At 38.3% G+C, this 21,134-nt stretch overlaps 1 protein-coding gene across 7 annotated transcripts in view; it reads right to left on the bottom strand.

Moving 5' to 3' along the window:
* Positions 1–21,134, bottom strand: part of KTN1 (kinectin 1) — a 103,210-nt gene that overhangs the window by 56,988 nt on the left and 25,088 nt on the right. For all 7 annotated transcript variants that reach the window (XM_030810989.1, XM_030810997.1, XM_030811006.1 and 4 more), the window contains 5 exons: positions 15,851–16,403; positions 11,761–11,895; positions 9,975–10,145; positions 8,807–8,937; positions 146–262 (listed from right to left, as the gene is read on the bottom strand). In XM_030810989.1, the coding sequence (XP_030666849.1) occupies positions 146–262; positions 8,807–8,937; positions 9,975–10,145; positions 11,761–11,895; positions 15,851–16,373 (1,077 nt within the window). In that variant the 5' untranslated portion in view covers positions 16,374–16,403. The remainder of the gene's footprint in view (positions 1–145; positions 263–8,806; positions 8,938–9,974; positions 10,146–11,760; positions 11,896–15,850; positions 16,404–21,134) is intronic.

Here is a 21,134-nt window from a genome sequence, read left to right as displayed (position 1 = left end):
TCTACCCTCCCAAAACTCTAAAGGAAAGTTACTTTTGTTGGATATAAATTACAAATAATTAAACTACTGATTATGGACAATTTCTAAAATCTTCCGTTGCTTCTGATTTGGGAAGTATATCCCTCATACATAAGAATGTCTTCACCTGGGTTAACTGCTTACACCGATCCTTTGTAGCAGCAGCATCTTCCTTCACAGCAGCAAGTAACTTGTCCTTTTCTTGAAGCTGATGTACGAGCGTAGTCAATTCTCCCTTACTTGACTGCAATTGAGAAAGCAATGCAGAATTAGTAATAGTTACCATGGGCTAATAAAAATTATGAAAATGAAATGTGGCACATATACACCACGGAATACTATGCAGCCATAAAAAAGGATGAGTTCATGTCCTTTGCAGGGACATGGATGAAGCTAGAAACCATCATTCTCAGCAAACGAACACCAGAACAGAAAACCAAACACTGCATGGTCTCACTCTAAGTGGGAGTTGAACGAGAACACATGGACACAGGAAGGGGAACATGGACACAGGAAGGGGAACATGGACACAGGAAGGGCAACATGCCTGTCGGGGGGTGGGGGGATAGGGGAGGGATAGCATTAGGAGAAATACCTAATGTAGATGACAGGTTGATGGGTGCAGCAAACCACCATGTCATGTGTATACCTATGTAACAAACCTGCACATTCTGCACATGTATCCCAGAACTTAAAGTATAAGAAAAATAAATAAATAAAATAAAAAATAAAAGGTGCTAAGATTAAAAAAAAATTATGAAAATGAAGTATCTAACATCAAGTGTTCTTGGGTCAATGCAGAGTTCTGTATTACATAAAAAGTAAAATAACTGCCAAATACCGATCAGCGAAATATTCAGAAAAATCTCTTTAATGTTGTATATCCTGAAATTTCCAACTAGATACACGTCAACCAAGAAACAGACTTTTACAAAGAATTACGGGAATTCCAGTTTTAAACTCAGAGTCAAGACAGTAATTTCCTCCTTCTCCTGCTAGATCAAAAGAGAGAATATGAAACCAAAATGTAAGCTGCTATGAATGAAACAGTAACCTGTAATCTCAAAGCATATGAGGAAAGACCACCAAATATAGTAAAGATCAAATTCAGATGCTCTATGACCCCGTCAGAATACACCGATGGCTACAGAGGTGCCATATATGTGTAGTTCTCTGAAATTAACAGGCACATCCTGAAAGGTAAAACCAGCCATCCCCAGTTTGACACGGGAAACAACAAACAAGTGCAAAGATTGAAAGTGAAGAAGGTCTCAAGAAGGAAAAAAAAAAAAAAGTCGCAGATAAAATCCCACATCTCAAGAGGAAAAACATCACTCAAAGGGAGCAACTAGCCAGTGAGGCAGTCAAAAGATTCTCTATAGGGAGGCCCTAAGTCTCTTATCTGAAAAGCAGCAAAGGCTAAAAAAATCATTTTACATACACAGTCCCCAAGGAGAACACCAGCCATCCCTGACTCTTCAACAATACCAAGCTCTAGCACAAAGATGATCCAAGAAAAACACCCCTCATTGGAAGAACAGTAATAGTAAATAAAATGAAATAAAACAAAACAAAACAGGATCTATACAAGATACCAAAAAAATGAAAATAAGAAAAACACAAATAACAAGTGAAGAAAAATCACCAGAAAAAGGTTATCACACAGCAGGAAAAAATTGTGGTTAAAAATCTAATATAGTAATCATCTCTGGAAAATAAAAGAGCTCAGAGAAAAGATAACACAAAATGAGATGTAACGTGAGCTGGCAAAACTAAAGTGGAAGCAAAAGCAACACCATCCCAGAAATATACTATAGTTAGAAGCAGCAAACAGAAAAGCACATGCCGCTGTAAACACAGTAAGGGCCACAGAGTCCATGGTGGAGAGAAATAAATAAAAAGTAGAAATAAAGTTTTCTTTGGTTATGTGTTAGAGTTTTTTTTGTTGTTGTTGTTAAAGATATGAAAGACAACGAAGGTAGGCAGAGGAGAGCCCACATGTATTTAACTGATCTCCACTATTTTACTTATTTCAAGAACATTATATATAACTTCCCAGTAATAATAGCTAACTTGAATCTAATGATTGAAAAGGCATACTGTATCCAAGGGAAGTTTAACAGAGCAGTCAATGTCAAGCCATATTATAGTACAATTACTGAATGCCAAAGAAACTGAATCCCTTGATGTGTGTAGAGTAGGTCAGACACTGAAAAAAATCCAGTAAATAATAAAACATGTGATTGATTACTCAAAGAATGTTTTATTGTGTGACTGCAGTTTAACAAAAATATATGAAAAGGGTGCAAAATGCAGGCTAGCGTCAGACCTCTACCCAGCAATATGAATAAAGAGAACAGTGAAACAACAAATGCATAAAATGTTTCAAGGAAAGAAAACGAAACTCTGGAATGTTATACCCCACCAAACTATTATTTGACTATAAATAACAACAAAAGCATGTTAACTTGCCAAAATTTGGAAAATTTTTTGAAGAAATCCCAGGAAAAACAACTTCAGCTAACCAAGAGATGAATAAAGAAGCTATGACAAAAGTACTAACATTGAGATCTGGACCCACCATTAAACTATAAAATTAAAACTAAAACATGAAAATTATAATCACAGAAGAGATGTTACATATTACAAGTATCTGACAAACAGAAAAACTATTATTAATGAAAGTTGTGAGTGGTGGAAGAAAGAAGCTAGGAAAAAAATTTAAGTGGTATAACAGTAGTTCCTCCTGCTACACAGCATGGGGCCCAAATTGTTAATAATTTAAAGTTTAAAATATAACTGAAGCAAGTATATTTAAAGGCCAATGATAAAAAATTAATAATTAAACATTTTCTTACTAATAATTACATTAATAGTTTACATTTTTCAGCAGTTATTATATGCTAGGGACTCTAAGCACCTAACATGCACTATCATTTAATTCTCAAAACTTGATCATTCCCATTTTAGACATGGGAAAATCGAGTCACTGAAGCTAAGTAACTTATCTAAGGCCACAAAGCTGCAAGTGCCAGAGTCCAGATTTGAATTTGGGAAGTCTGACTCGAGAGCTCAGGATCTTAACCACACTCTCAAGTGCCTCATAACTCAAATACAATGGCATGTGTGCACTCACACAACATAACATCCCTGCTCCAACCCTTCTAGCTTTTGCTGTCTTCCCCTTCCCACCTAAGCTTACTCGTAGCGGACACTCGCTGTCACTTTTCCCATTCATTTGGTACTTATTTATAGTCTTGTACTGCAATGAAACTGCTTTTACTAAGGATATCAAACCCAGTTTTACAATCTTAATCTTCCTTGACATCTCTAAAGCATGTTACTGTTGATCATTCCCCCAACCTCCCTACTTCCCAAACTCAAAGTTTCTGTGATTCCACTACCTCCTGGTGTTCCTCCCACCACTTTGCTCCCCTTCAGTATCTTTCATGGTGATTTTCCTTGCCCTTTAATTGTTGGTGTTTCCTGGGGTTCATTCTTGAGCCTTCTATCACCTCTCACATCCTCCCTGATCTAATATACATCTACCATATGTACTGTTGATAGTGGATTATCTTCCTCAATCACTCCCATTGTAGCCTTTCTTCTACTCCAGAGAAATATGTTCATTGTAAAATGACTATATCCACTTAAATGGCACAAGGGATGCCTAAAACAGCTTTCTGAAATTTCTCAATCTTCTACTCTCTACAAAGTGTTCATAACAATCACTGTCACCACAATCTATCCAGTTAAGAAAGAAAACAAGCAGTCACCATGGACTCTTCTTTAGCCACTACATACAACTGCTCAAAAAATCCTATCCTATGCCAGTGCCCTGTATTTATCTTCCCCCTTGCTCTAAAGTGGTCTTTATTCGGCACAAGGATTCAATTACCTTTGGGACTTTGAACAATCTGTGAAAAGCTCTGACCAACTCAGTTCTAAGGCAGGAAAAAGAAATTCAACTTACCTAGTCTTACTCAGATACAGGAGATCTACAAAGGCAGAGTTCCTTCAGTAGAGAACAGAACCGCCCCATGAGAAACCAATAACAGTAAGATTTTAATCTAAAACCAAATGGCTCCAAGGAAAAGGGGAAAAATGTGAACAGTTTCAAAACACTTGCTCCATGCTATCTTTAATAGTTTCCAACTTCTTCCAAGGCCTGCCTAAAATAGATGAAGGGTAGTCTGATTTATCACCCAGACTCTAGAGTTGAAAGCTGTCTCAGACAATAAAATGATTACTCTTGCCCCCATAAGCTACCAGCAACATCTTTTATTAGAAGAGACACTTAAAGCAATCACTTTTAATCTTAAAAAGCATTAACTCTAAACAGCAATATAGTAACACAGTAACTTCAGCAAGGTTCTTCCCTGCTAGGAGCTTTTCCCAATCCCCACATATAACTAACAACTTTTTAAAGTATTTGCTCACTCAATTACAATAAAATAAATCAAAAGACAAATTCTTTAATCAATATCAAGGCTAGGCACCGTGGCTCACACCTGTAATCCTAGCACTTTGGGAGGCCAAGGCAGGACGACTGATTCAGCTCAGGAGCTTGAAACCCCATCTCTACAAAAAATACAAAAACTAGCCAGGCATTGCCTGTGGTCCCAGCTCCTCAGGAGGGTGAGATGGGAGGATCGCTTAAGCCTGAGAGGTGAAGGCTGCGGTGAGCAGAGATTGCGCCACTGCACTCCAGCCTGGGTGACAGGGCCAGACCCCGTCTCAAAAAAATAAAAATAAAAATAATCAAGAAAGTTCCTTGCAACAAAGCATCTATCTTTGTATTTAAAGTCACATTTATCGTATTTACTGATTACCTTTTTACTCTGGGCCATTGCTGGCATCACATGGAAACTGTCTAACAAGTATACTACATTGTAAAAAATTGCCATAGATTTGTAAAATGCACTGTCAACATAAGTATGACAGACTTATAATGCTATGATAAATGCTATGGCAAAAACATCCAGACGGTTGTAAGAAAGAACAGCAGGGCAAACAATTTAGACTGTGAATTCAGGTTAGCCTTATATGAGAAAATGACATTTAAGTGGAGACTTGAAGGAGGAATTAGGCATAGAAAGAAATTGGAAGGGAGGGTTTGGGAGGAAAGGCGAGACAGGACAGACAGAAAAAAAAGTCTGGTATGATAGAAGAACCAGAGAAGACTCCGTATGGGTGAAATTTAGTGAGGGAATAAGAAAAAATGTCATTAGATGAGGCTGCAGAGAGAGGCAGGACATAGACCTGTTAAGGAATCTGGATTTATGTTTTAAAAGAGAAAAACACCAAAGGGTTTTTAAAGCAGTAATATAACCTAATTTTATCTCTTAAAGGTCACTTTACAGTTATGTGGGAAAAAAAACAAAATTAGAGGACTAAGAGGAAAAGCAGAAACATCAATCTGGAGACTAATGCAGGTAATCAGGTGAGGGGTAATGGTCTAGACTAGTATAAGAAAAAATTAAACCACTGAAGGTTTGAAAGTAGGTGACAGGTTATGGGGAAAGAGGTGTGCATGTGTGTGTTTTTAGAATAAAGACAGCTAAATGCACCATCTAATATTGAATAGCAGACACCATGTCACTTTATTTTACATAGGTAACCCTTGAAAACTTGTCACCTTTCCCAGTATCACATAGTACATATGATATTATAGTGAATATGACCCATAAGAATACAGATGTTAGCTGCCTGGGGATTTTATTTTACAATTTTTTTAAAACATCAGCCATAGCAGTGATTATGCCATTCAAATAATTTCTTTTAGAAGAGTACTATTACAAACACAACACACACACACCCCCACAACAATAGTACTGAGGTTCTTTGAACGGTGTGATCTTCAGTCACAAAAACCATTCATACATGCAATCCAGAAATCACCTGACTTTGACTTCAGCACTTCTAGTCAAAGCAAAGCACGGTACAGTTTAGCCAAGGGCCAAATGACTTTAAAAGTAATATAAATCTGGCCGGGCACAGTGGCTCACGCCTGTAATCCCAGCACTTTGGGAGGCCAAGGTGGGCCTCGGATCACGACGTCAGGAGATCGAGACCATCCCGGCTAACATGGTGAAACCCCATCTCTACTAAAAATACAAAAATTGGCCGGGCATGGTGGTGCATGCCTGTAATCCCAGCTACTCTGGAGGCTGAGGCAGGAGAATCACTTCAACCCAGGAGGTGGAGGTTGCCGTGAGCCAAGATCACGCCACTGCACTCCAGCCTGGGCGACAGAGCAAGACTCCATCTCAAAAATAAATAAATAAATAAATAAAAGTAATATAAATCATCTTACTTATTTTAAGCAATTCACTCTGTCAAAGGATCAGATGACAACAGATGACATTTTAAATAAGTGAATTGATTAGTGTGAATACATGATATGGTTCGGCTGTGTACCCACCCAAATCTCATCTTGAATTGTAGCTCCCATAATCCCCACATGCTGTGGGAGAGGCTTGGTGGGAGATAATTGAATCATGAGGGCAGTTTCCCTCATACTGTTCTCCTGGTCGTGAATAAGTCTCACAAGATCTGAGGGTTTGAAAAGGGGAAATCCCTTTCATTTGGTTTTCATTCCCTCTTCCCTGCTGCCATGTAAGACATGCCTTTCACCTTCTACCATGATTGTGAGGCCAGCCACATGAAACTGTGAGTCCATTAAACCTCTTTTTCTTTATAAATTACCAGTCTCAGGTATGTCTTTATCAGCAACGTGAAAATAGACTAATACAGTAAATTGGTACCAGGAGTGAGGAACTGCTGTAAAGATACCCGAAAATGTGGACACGACTTTGGAACTGGGTAACAGGCAGAGGAGTTGGAACAGTTTGGAGGGCTCAGAAGAAGAAAGGAAGATGTGGGAAAGTTTGGAACTTCCTAGAGACTTGCTGAATAGCTTTGACCAAAATGCTGATAATGATACAGGCAATGAAATCCAGGATGAGATCATCTCAGATGGAGATGAGGAACATGTTGGGAACTGGAGTAAAGGCGACTCTTGCTATGTCTTAGCAAAGAGACTGGTGGCATTATGCACCTGTCCTAGAGATTTGAGGGAGACTTGAGGGAGATGATTTAGGGTCTCTGGCGGAAGAAATTTCTAAGAAGCAAAGCATTCAAGAGGTGACTTGGGTGCTATTAACAGCATTCAGTTTTAAGAGGGAAACCAAGAATAAAGTTTGGAAAATTTGCAGCCTGATGATGCAATAGAAAAGAAAAACCCACTTTCTGAGGAGAAATTCAAGCCAGCTGCAGAAATTCGCATAAGTAATGAGGAACCAAATGTAAATCACCAAAACAATGGAGAAAATGTCTCCAGAGCATGTCAAAAATGGTTTCCTGGGCAGGGCCCAGGGCCCCCCTGCTGTATGTAGCCTAGGGACTTGGTGTCCTGCAACCTAGCCACTCTAGGCATGGATAAAAGAAACCAAGGTACAGCATGGGCCGTGTCTTCAGAGGGTACAAGCCCCAAGGCTTAGCAGCTTCAACGTAGTGTTGAACCTGTGGGTGCACAGAAGTCAAGACTTGAGTTTTGGGAAACCTCTGCCTAGATTTCAGAGGATGTATGGAAACACCTGGATGTCCAGGCAGAAGTTTGCCACAGGGGTGGGGCCCTCATGGAGAACCTCTCCTAGGGTAGTGCGGAAGGGAAATGTGAGATTGAAACCTACACACAAAGTCCCCACTGAAGCACTGCCCAGTGGAGCTGTGAGAAGGCGGCCACCATCCTCCAGATCCCAGAATGGTAGAGCCACTGACAGCTTGTACTGTGTGCCTGGAAAAGCCACAGACCCTCAATGCCAGCCCATGAAAGCAGCCAGAAAGGAGGCTGTACCCTGCAAAGCCACAGGGGCGGAGCTGCCCAAGACCATGGGAACCCACCTCTTGAATCAGCATGACCTGGATGTGAGACATGGGAGTCAAAGGAGATCATATTGGAGCTTCAAGATTTGACTGCCCCACTGGATTTCAGATTCACATGGGGCCTGTAGCCCTTTTATTTTGGCCAATTTCTCCCATTTGGAGTGGCTGTATTTACCCAATGCCTATACCCCATTGTATCTAGGAGGTAACTAAGTTGCTTCTGATTTTACAGGCTCATAGGCGGAAGGGACTTGCCTTGTCTCGGATGAGACTTTGGACTGTAGACTTTCGAATTAATGCTGAAATTAGTTAAGACTTTGGGAGACCAGCAGGAGGGCATGATTGGTTTTGAAATGTGAGGACATGAGATTTGGGAGGGTCCAGAGCGGAATGTTATGGTTTGGCTGTGTCCCCACCCAAATCTCATCCTGAATTGTAGCTCCCATAATTCCCACGTGTTGTGGGACGGACCTGGTGGGAGATAACTGAATCATGGGGGCGATTTCCCCCATATTGTTCTTGTGGTAGTAAATAAGCCTTACAAGGACGGATGGTTTTATAAGAGGAAACCCCTTTCGCTTGGTTCTCATTCCCTCTTCCCTGCCACCATGTAAGATGTGCCTTTCACCTTCCACTATGATTGTGAGGCCTCCCCAGCCACGTAGAACTGTGAGCCATTTAAACTCTTTTTCTTTATAAATTACCCAGTCTCGGGTATCTCTTTATCAGCGACATGAAAATGGACTAATACAATATATAAAGTAATTTCTGAAGGCATTCCAGATGTATGTTCTGAGATGTTAAGGATGGGAGTAGATATTAATTGCTCTGGCTAAAGTCTTGTTTGGTGAACTTCTAATGACTGGTCATGAATATGTCCATAATCAAAAAACACGCTTACCTTCTTTAAAGCATCTTGTATTACACCAGACTTCTCCTTTAGCAGGTCTACAACACAAAGAGCCTCATCTTCAGAAAACATCATAGTCTTCAAGGACAGAAGAAAATCTTTAAACTTCACTTCAGCATTTTCTTAATTTGAAAAAAACAAAGAGTTGGCATTTAAATAACACAAGTAATAACTTCAGCAAAGGTAAGCATGAAGAATTCATGGCCCAGAAAGTCAATAACCAAAAGAAAACAGATATATACTTCAGGTTAAATAAAACAAATACTCCAGTCAAGAGGAAAAAAAAGGGTTTATCATCTATAATATGGAATAATTACATTAGCTAAAAGTTTGCTCAAACTGCAAAATACTAAAATGCCACTATACCCTCACTTTAAAAAAAAATCACTTAGGTGTCTAGTATGTGCTAAAATCTGCACTATTATATTCACAATAATCTCAATGAACTTTAATAATCCTTGCACACTGACAACAAACTGTGAAAAACAAAATAATCCTGAGAGATATTAAGCCAAATTCCACACATGAGAAAATAAGTTCTAAGGTAATTATAAAAAGGAAATCTGATTCTATGAAGATCAAATATATGCAAACCATCCTGACATTTTAAAAATCCATGCATCAAGCACCTCCTGACCCACCCACCCTTATTTTCCCAAGGTTCTCGTATTAGGCATTAACAACCTCTTCTTAAAAAGAGCTGCCACCCATCAGACTCAAAGGAGCCTAGGGCTTTTAATACTTCAGCTAAATTATAAGTTTTAAAAGGTAGTTGTATACATATGTGGAAACGGGATATGTGGAAACTCTGAACTTTCCAATGAATTTTGCTGTGAACCTAAAACTACTCTTAAATAAAAAAGTCTATTAAAAAAAAAAAACAGTTATGAATTAGCCAAGAAACATCACAGGAGACAGTAGTAGCTGGGAAATAATCATCAGATAGCAAAATAGCTGTAGGACCTTTAATAAGTCAAATTCAAGTTCCAGATCTATAAAACTGAGGAGGTTGGACTAAAAGACTACCAATAAGTCTTCTACCACAAGGATTTGATTCTTTTGAAATGCATTGTTTCTATGAGAAAATGAAATCTATGACTCCATCAGAACTCAGAAATGTGTTTTTATAGTACAAAAGACTATAAATCCCATATATTACCTTTGTCAGTTTCAGTCTTCAATTTTTTAGTCCCAGATTTCTGGATCCCTTCTACTTGGTCAGGTTTAAGCAAATCAATAACCTCTCTCTTATCTACCACAGGAATTGAGTCAGCATTATCCATCAAAGGAATATAAGTAGTTGCATGAATAAGGGGTTCATCTACGAAGACTGCAATTTAAGTTCAACAAAATCGTAATTAGAATTTTTAAAAAACAGAGTAAATGACATGCAAGCATACTTTAATGATAAATGCAGTTATTTTGAAACCTTTAATAGTAGCTCAAATTGGTTTTAAATTCCTATTTCATCATTTAACAAGTCAAAACACTCATTCTAATGAAGCTGTGCCAGCTCAACAGTCTTATTTTTTTTTTTTTTTTTTTTTTTTTTGAGACGGAGTCTCTCTCTGTCACCCAGGCTGGAGTGCAATGGCGCAATCTCGGCTCACTGCAAGCTCCGCCTCCCGGGTTCACACCATTCTCCTGCCTCAGCCTCCCGAGTAGCTGGGACTACAGGCGCCCGCCACCACGCCCGGCTAATTTTTTTGTATTTTTAGTAGAGACGGGGTTTCAGCGTGGTCTCGATCTCCTGACCTCGTGATCCGCCTGCCTCAGCCTCCCAAAGTGCTGGGATTACAAGCGTGAGCCACCGCGCCCGGCCAACAGTCTTATTTTATAGTAAATCATTTAAGTCATCTAAAAGTGTATAGCATATCTCCTTTAATGGTATCTAAAAACTTTTTACGCATCCTTAGGTCTCATTTAATTTTTGTTTTAATATAAGAATTATTTCCACTTAATTAGTGCTCAAGGAAAACTATTAGTTTTTATTTATGTTGGTACTTTACCAACTTATTGTAGTTGATAATTTTTAATCAAGTTCTTTGTACTTGCTAAGTGCAAAAATCACAGTGCTCCTTGCAGATAGCTTCTCATTTCTGAATAGTTATGCCTCTAATTTCCACGGCACATCTACACTTGCTAAAACTTCCAAAATAACATTAAAAGTAGAAGAAGGAAGCCTCTTTATTTTGTTCTTAATTTTAATGGGAAGAATTTGAAGCGTTTGAACATTAAGCCTAATGTCTGCTGGTTAGAGATACAAACTTCCACACCCAGATGAAAATCTCTTTTCATTCCTACCTTTTAAAAAGAGCTTTTGTACTTATATATGTCTGTTCTTTTATTTAAAATTGTTTAACATTTAATTTTAACAAATATATTCAGGTAATATTTCTCTCATACCTAATTGATATGTCATAATTTTAAGTTGTTTATTAGTCTTCACAAATTTCACAGCCAAGCTTTCCCTGGAAAACTGTGAACAAATAAGATTGCTCCATCTCTTATAATTTGATGCTTGCCATATACACGTGAGTTCTGTTTAGGAATTAATTGGAAATGTAAGCTAATGCCAGATCTAGCTAATGTCCTGAAGCATAATCTTTAAGTGAAATTAAAAAGTACAAATACTTCAAGAATGTTTTTCTTCTATGGTCTGTATGCTATTTATTTTTTTCAAAACTGAGTTAAGAATATTTATAAATGCTTTGCCTTTTGTAAATGGTATATAAACTTTTTCATCTCAAATGTACACTCTGCCCATCTGTCAAAGCGCTATAAAGTCATACGGCTAAAGATAATTTTAGACCTGCATTAGTATTACAGTTGTTATTAGCACACATTAAACTAGGAGCTAAAGAGCGTGTGAGATTTCCAGGGTCCTTGTGCTGGTGTACTTCTCTAGAATTAGCATTATAAAAATACATATCTAAACATCTCACCATTTTCTGTCTTTTGTTTCTTTGATGAAGCTTTCTTCTTCCCTGATCCACTTTCTTGTTTAGTCTCTTGGAGGGGCAATGCTTCTTGCCTTTTTGATGGTACCATGAGAATTTCCACCTTTTTATCCTGGTCATCTTTATTAAACACAAACGAAAAAAATAATTGTGGCAAACAATGAACATAACAGAAAAGATGCAATCATTGAGTAATTCCCAGAATGCTTTACCACTAAAAATTTAAAGTCTGACATATAACGCTCTCACCAATAACTTATTCTAGCTTTCTTACTCCACTACACCAGCTCTTCAATGTACTTACTCCTCCTTTCCCATTCCTCAGCTATTTTCAACCCTACTGAGCCTACAGGCATGATCAAGTCTCTATCATCTTAAAAAATAAACGGCCAGGTGCAGCTGCTCACACCTGTAATCCCAGCACTTTGGGAGGCTGAGGCAGGCAGATCACTTGAACCCAGGATTATCACTTGAACCCAGGAATTCCAGACCAGCCTGGGCAACGTGGTGAAACCTCATCTCTACAAAACTCCATCTCTACGAAAAAAATAAAAAAATTAGCCAGGTGTGGTGGCGCACACCTATAGTTCCAGCTACTCTGGGACTGAGGTGGGAGGATAGCTTGAGCCCCAGAGGTCGAAGCTGCAGTGAGCCAAGATCACACATTCACTCGAGCCTCAGCAACAGAGCAAGACCCTGTCGAAAGAAAAAGGAAAGAAACAAACGAACGAAAGGAAGAGAGAAAGAGAGAGAAACAGAGAAAGAAAGAAGAAAAGAAAAAAAAGAAAAGGAAGAAAGAAAGGGAAGGAAAGGAAGGAAAAGAAGGAACAGAAGGGAAGGTAAGGAAGAGAAAACCCTTCCCCATCACCATAATTCCCAGCATCCCACATCCATTTCCTTACATATTGACAAAATACTCTTAGTTCCTTTTCTACCAATCATTCCTCAATTAATTGCAACCTGATTTTTATCTCTTTCCTTCCACAAAAGGATTAACTCAGATCCCCCAGTGTCCCAAATGCCATATTCTACAAATATTCATTAATCCTTATTTGACTACTCTTTGGCATTTTATCCTTTTGATCTCTACCCCTTTCTTAAAATTCTCTCCTCTCCATTATGCTAAGTAAAATATGGCAGTGACAAAAAGATAAATATTGTATAATTTCACTTATATGACATTCCCAGAGTAGTCAAATTCATAAAGACAGAAAGTAGAAGGGTAATTGTCAAGATATGGGGGATGGGAGAGGGACGAGGGAAAAGGGGGAGGCAGGCGGAATGGGGAATTAGTGTATAATGCGTACAGAGTTTCATTTGGAGAAGATGAAAGAGTTCTGGACTTGGCTAGTGGTGATGATTATATAAGAATGTGAATGTACTTACCACCACACAACTACACACTTAAAAATTGTTAAAATGGTAAATTTCATGCTATATGTAATTTGCCACAATAAATAAAATAAATTATCTCCTATCAGCTCCCATGATAATTCTCTTCTTACACTTGAAATATTCCTTTGCAGTATCCTTTGGGAACTGCTTCTACTGAATATTGCTTGTTCTCAGGGTTGGGGCTTCAATTAAAATACTTCCCTTGGATGAGTTATCTACTCCCATGCCTTCTACTACCCTTCATGCTTAAGGCTTCTGAATCTACTTTTCTACATTTACATACCCTACTGCATCCTGAGTTGCTCTACTCAGTAGATGGCCCCACAGGCATTGGAAACACAAACTGAAAGTGTTCTCTTCTCCATTCACATCTAGTCTCTCTCCAGTATTACCTATTTTAGTGCTACCAACCATCTGCCAAGCACAAGTAGGCAAACTTTTTCTGCAAGGGGCCAGGTAGTAAAAACTTTAGGCCTTATAGGCCATATAGACTCTGGTACAACTATTCAAGCCTGCCGCTGCAGCATGAAAGCCAGTCATAAACATATTATGAATGAGTGAATGAATGTAGCTGCATATAAAAACACTTTATGAATACTGAGATTTGACTTTTTTTTTACATTTTTACATTTCTCAAAGTATTATTCTATTTCCCAACCATTTAAAATGCAAAAAGCGTTCTTGGTTCATCGGCATAAAAAAAGGAAGTGGGCTACATGTGGCTCACAGGTTGCAGTTTGCCACCCCCAACCTAACTCAGAACTTGGGAGATCAGCTTTAATCCTGTCTTCTCCTTTATGTGCCACACTTCTATATAGTGAGGTTATTCGTGTCATTCTTACTTTGCATACTTCTCAACTTTGTTTCTTCTGTCACTACCATAGTTCAGGCCTACATCTTAATTTTTGAAAACTACAATAACCTCTTAACTAGTCAAATACTGCCCCATGAAATCTGTTCTTGCTAGCTCTGCCAAAAAAATTTCTAAAATAGAAATATGACCATGTAACTAAACTGCTTAAAAATCTTCAACAATGGCTAACCTAAGAAGTCCTAGCTCCCTGACACAGTATCCAAAAACCACCACGATCTAGCCACTGCTATCTTTTCAGCTCTGTTCCCTACCACTCTCTATACCTCACATTGTATGGCTCAACAATACACTGTGCTCTTGCAGCTCTGCGCCTTTACATGATATTCTGCCCATGAGGAATGAGACCCCACTATCTGCTTGATGAAGCGATTCAATGCTCAGGCACTGCCTCCTCTGTAAAGCCTTTCAGCCCAGCATAAGCAGTAGTTGCTTTAGCTTCTATATTTCCTCTATACTTTGTCTATCTCCTACATAAACCACATTTTTTTTACTGGCTTACATGTCCTTTTCCCCAACTAAAACATGTAGTTCTTACTATGCTTTGATCCTAGCCGACATGCAAATATTTAAAATCCAATACAACCGAGCCGAGCGTGGTGGCTCACGCCTGTAATTTCAGCACTTTGTGAGGCCTAGGCAGGTGGATCATTTGAAGTCAGGAGTTCAAGACCACTCTGGCCAATATTGTGAAACCCCATCTCTACTAAAAATACAAAAATTAACTGGGTGTGGTAGCACACGCCTATAATTCCAGCTACTCAGGAGGCTGAGGCAGGAGAATCACTTGAACTTGGGCAGCAGAGGACACACTGAGCCAAGATCGCACCACTGCACTCCAGCCTGGGCGAGAGTGTGAGACTCCCGTCTCAAAAAAAAAAAAAAAATCCAATATAACCTCCTACAAGTTAAGACACACAAATGACTTAATGGTACATACAAGTCCTTTCAAATAAAACAAACTGTTTACAGTTTCACACACCACCACGCCAATTCTCAAGGCTTTTCCATTGTACCTATCAACCCCCTTTCCCTGGAATCTCCCTCCCCTCCCCATCCACCCAAAAAACCTAACTAGTACTTACCCAAACTTTAAAAATTTCTGGCATTACATGCTTTAAGTGGTCTACCTTAGAATTCCTACACTGGTTTAGACATATCTAGACCATTACACTAAATCTTTCATAATGACCTACTTGTGTCTACAGCTAGCACACAACTACCTCGAAAATGCGCTATTCATCTCTGTAGCCCTATTACCTAGCATAATGCCTAGCATAAAACAGATATATGATAAATGTTAGCAAAATGAAGCAATCAAGGGTGAGAAATGATATCTGATTTTAGCTTTTCACCTTTAATTCTTATCGCATCATTTAGAAAGTGAAGTTCGTTAACTGCTGATATTTACAAGTCCTAAGTGGTTTTAGTAAAATAGCCAAAGTTGGATATTTGTAAGATGTATGAGTTTTTTTTTTTTTTTCTTTTAATTTCTTGTAGAGATGAGGTCTCACTTTGTTGCCCAGGCTGGTCTCAAACACCTGGGCTCAAGGGGTCCTCCCACTTCAGCCTCCCAATGTGCTAGGATTACAGGCATGAGCCACTGCATCGGGCCCTGAAGTTTAAAGTGCTATTTTATGATCAATACTAATTTCTACCAGCAATTAATGTTAATGAAGCAAACACATAATGAAAAGAATAATCTTGGTTTCAAATTCAGTATTAAACATTCTGTGTATGTACCTAACAGAATATCTCAATTCTAAGCTCCAAATCATACAACAAAATTAAATAAATAGATTACAATACCGCTTCCATTTTTAGACTTCTTCTGCCCTGGTTTCTTCTTTGAGGCAGCTGCTTCAGAGGGAGGGGTGGGCTGTTTAGTAACTGGGACAGGTTCTACTTTTTTGCCAGGAATCTTTGATGCGTCACTTTCTTTGATGACCTGCTCTTCTGTCACAGGCTTTTGTTTCTTTTCCTTCTTTTTTCTTTCCCTAACACTACTTGAAGTTTCAATCACATTCAATGGAACAGGTACAACTTGATCATCTTCTACTGCCAAAGCATCTGATAATTTAAAGTCTCGAGGTACACTCTCAGAGTCGGATTCATGGAGGTTTCCATTCTGGATTTCTTTCTTTTTATTCTTTTTCTTTTCTGTTTTCTTTTTATCTGTTTTGGCAGGAATAAGCTTTTGTTCTCTTTTCTGTTTTGCAAGAACTTCATCATATAATGTTTCTTTCATGAAAAGCCAGAAGAAGAGGAAAATTACTGTAATAACTATTGAAGGAATAAGAACAATAAAATATGCTGACTCATAAAACTCCATGGTACTTTTGTCAATGTGATCCTATAAAACCTAAATAGGGAAGAAGGTGGGGACAAAAAAAAAAGAACCTGTCAGTCTCATAAAAATTAAAGTCAAAACTGCTGCTCTTTCAAGTGTCATTTCAAATCTAACTTGACCTACCAACCTAAACAGGTTAGTTCTTTAAATCACATTCTTGATTTATTTGCCAACTACAATTCATATATACTATGAAAAATAAGACGTGGTAACTAGAAGGAGTAGAACACATCTTTCCATTTCTAAATCATGTGAAAATATCCTAATTGAAGAGAAAACATTTAAATATTCATTACTTTCTTTTCCCCAAATATCCACTTTTGGTACTTTATTAGTAGTTAACTTTTTTGTTTATTGTACAGTGTTGATAACTACTACATGTGAAAATAAGGAGGTACTATTACCAACTCAATGGACATTCATTAAAAGTGTCATATTCTGAAATGCACACACACGCAAAAAGAGGTGGTTTATTTACAGATTAAGACCAGTCACAAACTGCTTGCATCTCTACACCAGTGACTATCAGCCTCATGATGCAGTGGGATCTATCAAGAATATAAAAATCTAATAAAATTAAAATTGAAATGTTAGGATGTGGCATTTAGCATTAAAATAAATTACAGACCAAGCGCAGTGGCTCATGCCTGAATCCCACCACTTTAGGAGGCTGAGGCGGACGGATCACTTGAGCCCAGGAGTTCCAGTCTACCCTGGGAAACATGGCGAAACCCTGTCTTCACAAAAAAAAAAAAAAAAAAAAAAAAGACAAGAAAATTAGCTGGGCGTAGTTAAGTGAGCCTGTAGTCCCAGCTACTTGCAGGCTGAGGTGGGAGGATAACCCGAGCCTTTGAAGTCGAGGCTTCAGTGAGCTGTGACTCTGCCACTGCACTCCAAGCCTGGGCAACAGAGCAAGTCTCTGTCTCAAAAAAATAAAACAGTGAAATAAATTACAAGTTAGGAACTTACCTCAGTTTTTTAAAGGCACCCCATACTGCACAAAACAAGTTATACAGCAAAAGCAAGGCTGCCATCAACATCCTACCGAAATTGCTAAATAAAAGGCTTTGCCTCATCAACAGAACATCGGCCCTACTTTTAGATTGACTCAGTAAGTACGGCGGTGGGGGGCGGGGGGGAGATGTAACTTGACTACCAACATCTGCCTTGAATATAGATATCACTTACGTGAAGGGTAGTTTCTGCTAAAATTAAATCTCAAAGTAAAAATGATTCTGATGTTGAGATTCTAGATATTGATGCTCCTTACAAACATGCATAAGCCACATAAAAGTGACTTGTATTCTTATGTCATCTCAAACGTGTTGTAGAAAAAGACAAGGTATATAATACAGCTATAATTAAACATCAGGACACGTTTAGGATAAAGCAAATTAAAGTTAATTGCTGCACTTTTAATGTAAAAATAAATCTGAGAATTTTTTAAGTTTTTAAATTATCTATTTGGAGAGTCTTGATATGTAATGATTAGATAAAGAAACTAAATTCTACCCAAACAGGGGACTTAGTCTAAGAATTATTTTACACCTAAGAAAGTATCCGATTTTAAATTGGGTAAATGTGAGTTTATTGAATATAAGACTTTGCCAGAACTATAACAACATGGGTTTCAATTGCACAGGTCCACTTACACATGGATTTTTTTTTTAACCAATTGTTACTGAAAATACAGTATTTGCTGGACGTGAAACTCAAGTACATAGAGGGTCAACTTTGTATACTCGGGTTCCACAGGGACTACTCCAGGACTTCCAGCATGCTTAGATTTAGGTATACACAGGGGTCCTGAAGCCAATCTCCTGCATATACCAAGGAATGACTGTTGTTTGTTCAGTAGACATTCTATTAATCTATATGACTGAAGTAACATTTCATACTTCCATAAGCAATTTTTTAACAGTATTAGTTAAACCCTAGATTTACTAAGACAAGGTTTTAACAAGTTAAGGGGGAAAAGGAATCACATGCTAACAAAATACTAAAAGAAACTCCATACAGAATTGTTTCCCTGATAATTCAAATTAACATGAACTACCCAGGTTTTAAAATTAGACACATTTTACTGTGCCTGCGTAAGTGTGATTCGTCAACCAGGAATGCTTTAAAAGAGCCCAGAATTTTTTTTAAACATACCATCCACAGAATACACAGCCTATTCAACATAAGCTGGGCAGCCGAGGGAGAAAAAGCACAAAACAATGAGTTGGAATGCTTCAAGTTTTTGCTTTGGTGAAGAAGAGGCGCTAAGGCACTTAGCAGCAATAACAGAAGCTGAAAAAAGGGGCAAAAGTCAAAAAGGCCTAATGAATAAGCTGCAGCCCTGTACAAACCTAGGTTTTAGGAAAGCAGAAATTATGATCAAGCACAGCAAATTCACCTGTATAGAAAGAAAAAGTAGCAAATGTTCAAGGAAAAGAGAGGGTATGAGACCACAAGAATTCTGAAACACTGATTCTTCAAGCGTTTTAATGATTTTCTAGTTTCCTTTTCCAGGTCCCATATATAGGCCTGAAGGAATCAAGCTTTCTGTCTCTGGATTTTCATGGGAGTCCCTCTTCACACAATTCAATTCACCTTCACTTGAGCTCACCTGAGTCTCACTATGCATTTCGCGCTCTGAACCTAACTAGACACCAAGAGATTAAGAATCAAGAAAATGTTTGCTGCAGCCATAAAAAGGAATGAGATCATGTCCTCTGCAGGGACATGGATGAAGCTGGAAGCCATCATCCTCAGCAAACTAACACAGGAACAGAACACCAAACACCGCATGTTCTCACTCATAAGTGGGAGTGGAACACTGAGAACATATGGACACATAGAGGGGAACAATACACACCAGGGCCTGTTGCGGGTGGGGGTTGAGAGGAGGGAACTTACAGGATGGGTCAGTAGGTGCAGCAAACCACCATGACACATGTATACCTATGTAATAAACCTGCACGTTCTCCACATGTATCCTGTTTTTTTTTTTTTTAGAAGAATAAAAAAGAAGAAAATGTTTGCATTCCTTTAACCCAATAATCCCAATTCTTTATCCCTAGGAATTTATTTGCAAGAAAAAAACATATAGAAAGATGTTCACAGGCTGGGCACAGTGGCTCATGCCTGTAATCCCAGCACTCTGGGAGGCCGAGGCGGGCGGATCACTTGAGGTCAGGAATTCGAGACCAACCTGATCAACATGGTGAAACCCCGTCTCTACTAAAACTTCAAAAATCAGCCGGGCATGGTGGAACGTGCCTGTAATCCCAGCTACTTAGGAGGATGATGCAAAAGAATCGCTTGAACCCAGGAGGCAGAGGTTGCAGTGACAGTAAGCCGAGATCGTGCCACTGCACTCCAGCCTGGGCAACAGGGCAAGACTGTCACAAAAAAAAAAAAAAAAAGTTCACAGCAACATTACATAAAAACTAAGAAATAAAACATTCAAAATCAGAATGATTTCAATCAGCAAATATCAACTCAAAGTATAGGTATTAAAACCATTAACACTAAAATTTTGTTAAATTCAATTCAATGCTGCTAAAAAGTCAAAATCATATGTATTTATATGATCAAAACATTTTATGTATGCAAGTTCAGTAACTAAGGAGTTGTGCCAGAATCATGGGGACAGTCTCATTTGCCTTAATACTCTAGTTTTAAACTTTGTTTATGAAAAATTCATAAAATATTATTTTAAAAAGGCAAAACATGAGTGTTTATTGAATAAATACTACAATACCAATTAATATACCTCAGATTCACATTTTACCCATGAGCATTAGAATTACATAAGGAGGAAAAAAGAGGAGACAAAAAGGAACTGAGAATGAAATTGAGGAAAATTCAGGGAAGAACAAACACAAAGTTTTAAAAGCAGGGAGGCAAAACTGAAAAATAAAAGGAAAGAGGTTGAGACAAAGTTAATTTAGCTCTGGGTAATAAGAACCAGGTCATTAAAATTTTCGAAGTCCACAGTATGCAATTCAATACACGTTTGTTGAGTTGAAAAACATGGAGACATGTGGACGCTCATGTTGTTCTTTCACACACGGAAGAAATAATTCACACTGGTGATTTTTGCTAACTCACAACCTGAGTTATCACAAAAACATGTATAATATTTTTACACTTTTAAGAAATGGGGTCTCTATATATACACTGCTCAGGCTGGACCACATTGGCTATTCACAATCCCTATGATAGCGCATTGCAGCATCAAACTCTAGAGGTCTTCTCACTTCAGCCTCCCAAGTGGCTGGAACTACACTACAGGCATGTACCACCTAGCCTGGCTTACCCTTTCTAATATTAGTTACCTCTTTAACCTCATCACACATAAGTCATAATAGATTCCAATCTGAATGCGATAAACAGCCAGTGGTGGCAAATAGGATTTCTCTGTCAAGAGAACCAGGAGAGCAATATCCATGGAACAATAGGAAAGCAAGTCCAAACTATTTTAAAACCACATTCCACACCATTGTCTTTTATCTTTCACTTGGACATAAATCTTTCAAGAAATTGATAAAGATACTGACCCTCTTTCTCAAAGAAAAAAGTATCCACACTCACTAAGTTTTACATATAATCTCCAGAAGGTTTCTGGATTCCCTGAAGAATATGCACGGGCCCCAGGTTTAAAATCCTGCTCTACGATGAGAGTTTTCATTCCTGCTCTATCTTAAAAGAACTAAAAAAAAATTACAATGTTAACACGCGTAATATGTAAGTCGT

This window comes from Nomascus leucogenys, chromosome 1a (genome assembly GCF_006542625.1).
Source record: "Nomascus leucogenys isolate Asia chromosome 1a, Asia_NLE_v1, whole genome shotgun sequence".
Classification (NCBI taxonomy): domain Eukaryota; kingdom Metazoa; phylum Chordata; class Mammalia; order Primates; family Hylobatidae; genus Nomascus; species Nomascus leucogenys.
This window is presented reverse-complemented; position numbering and strand designations above follow the sequence as displayed.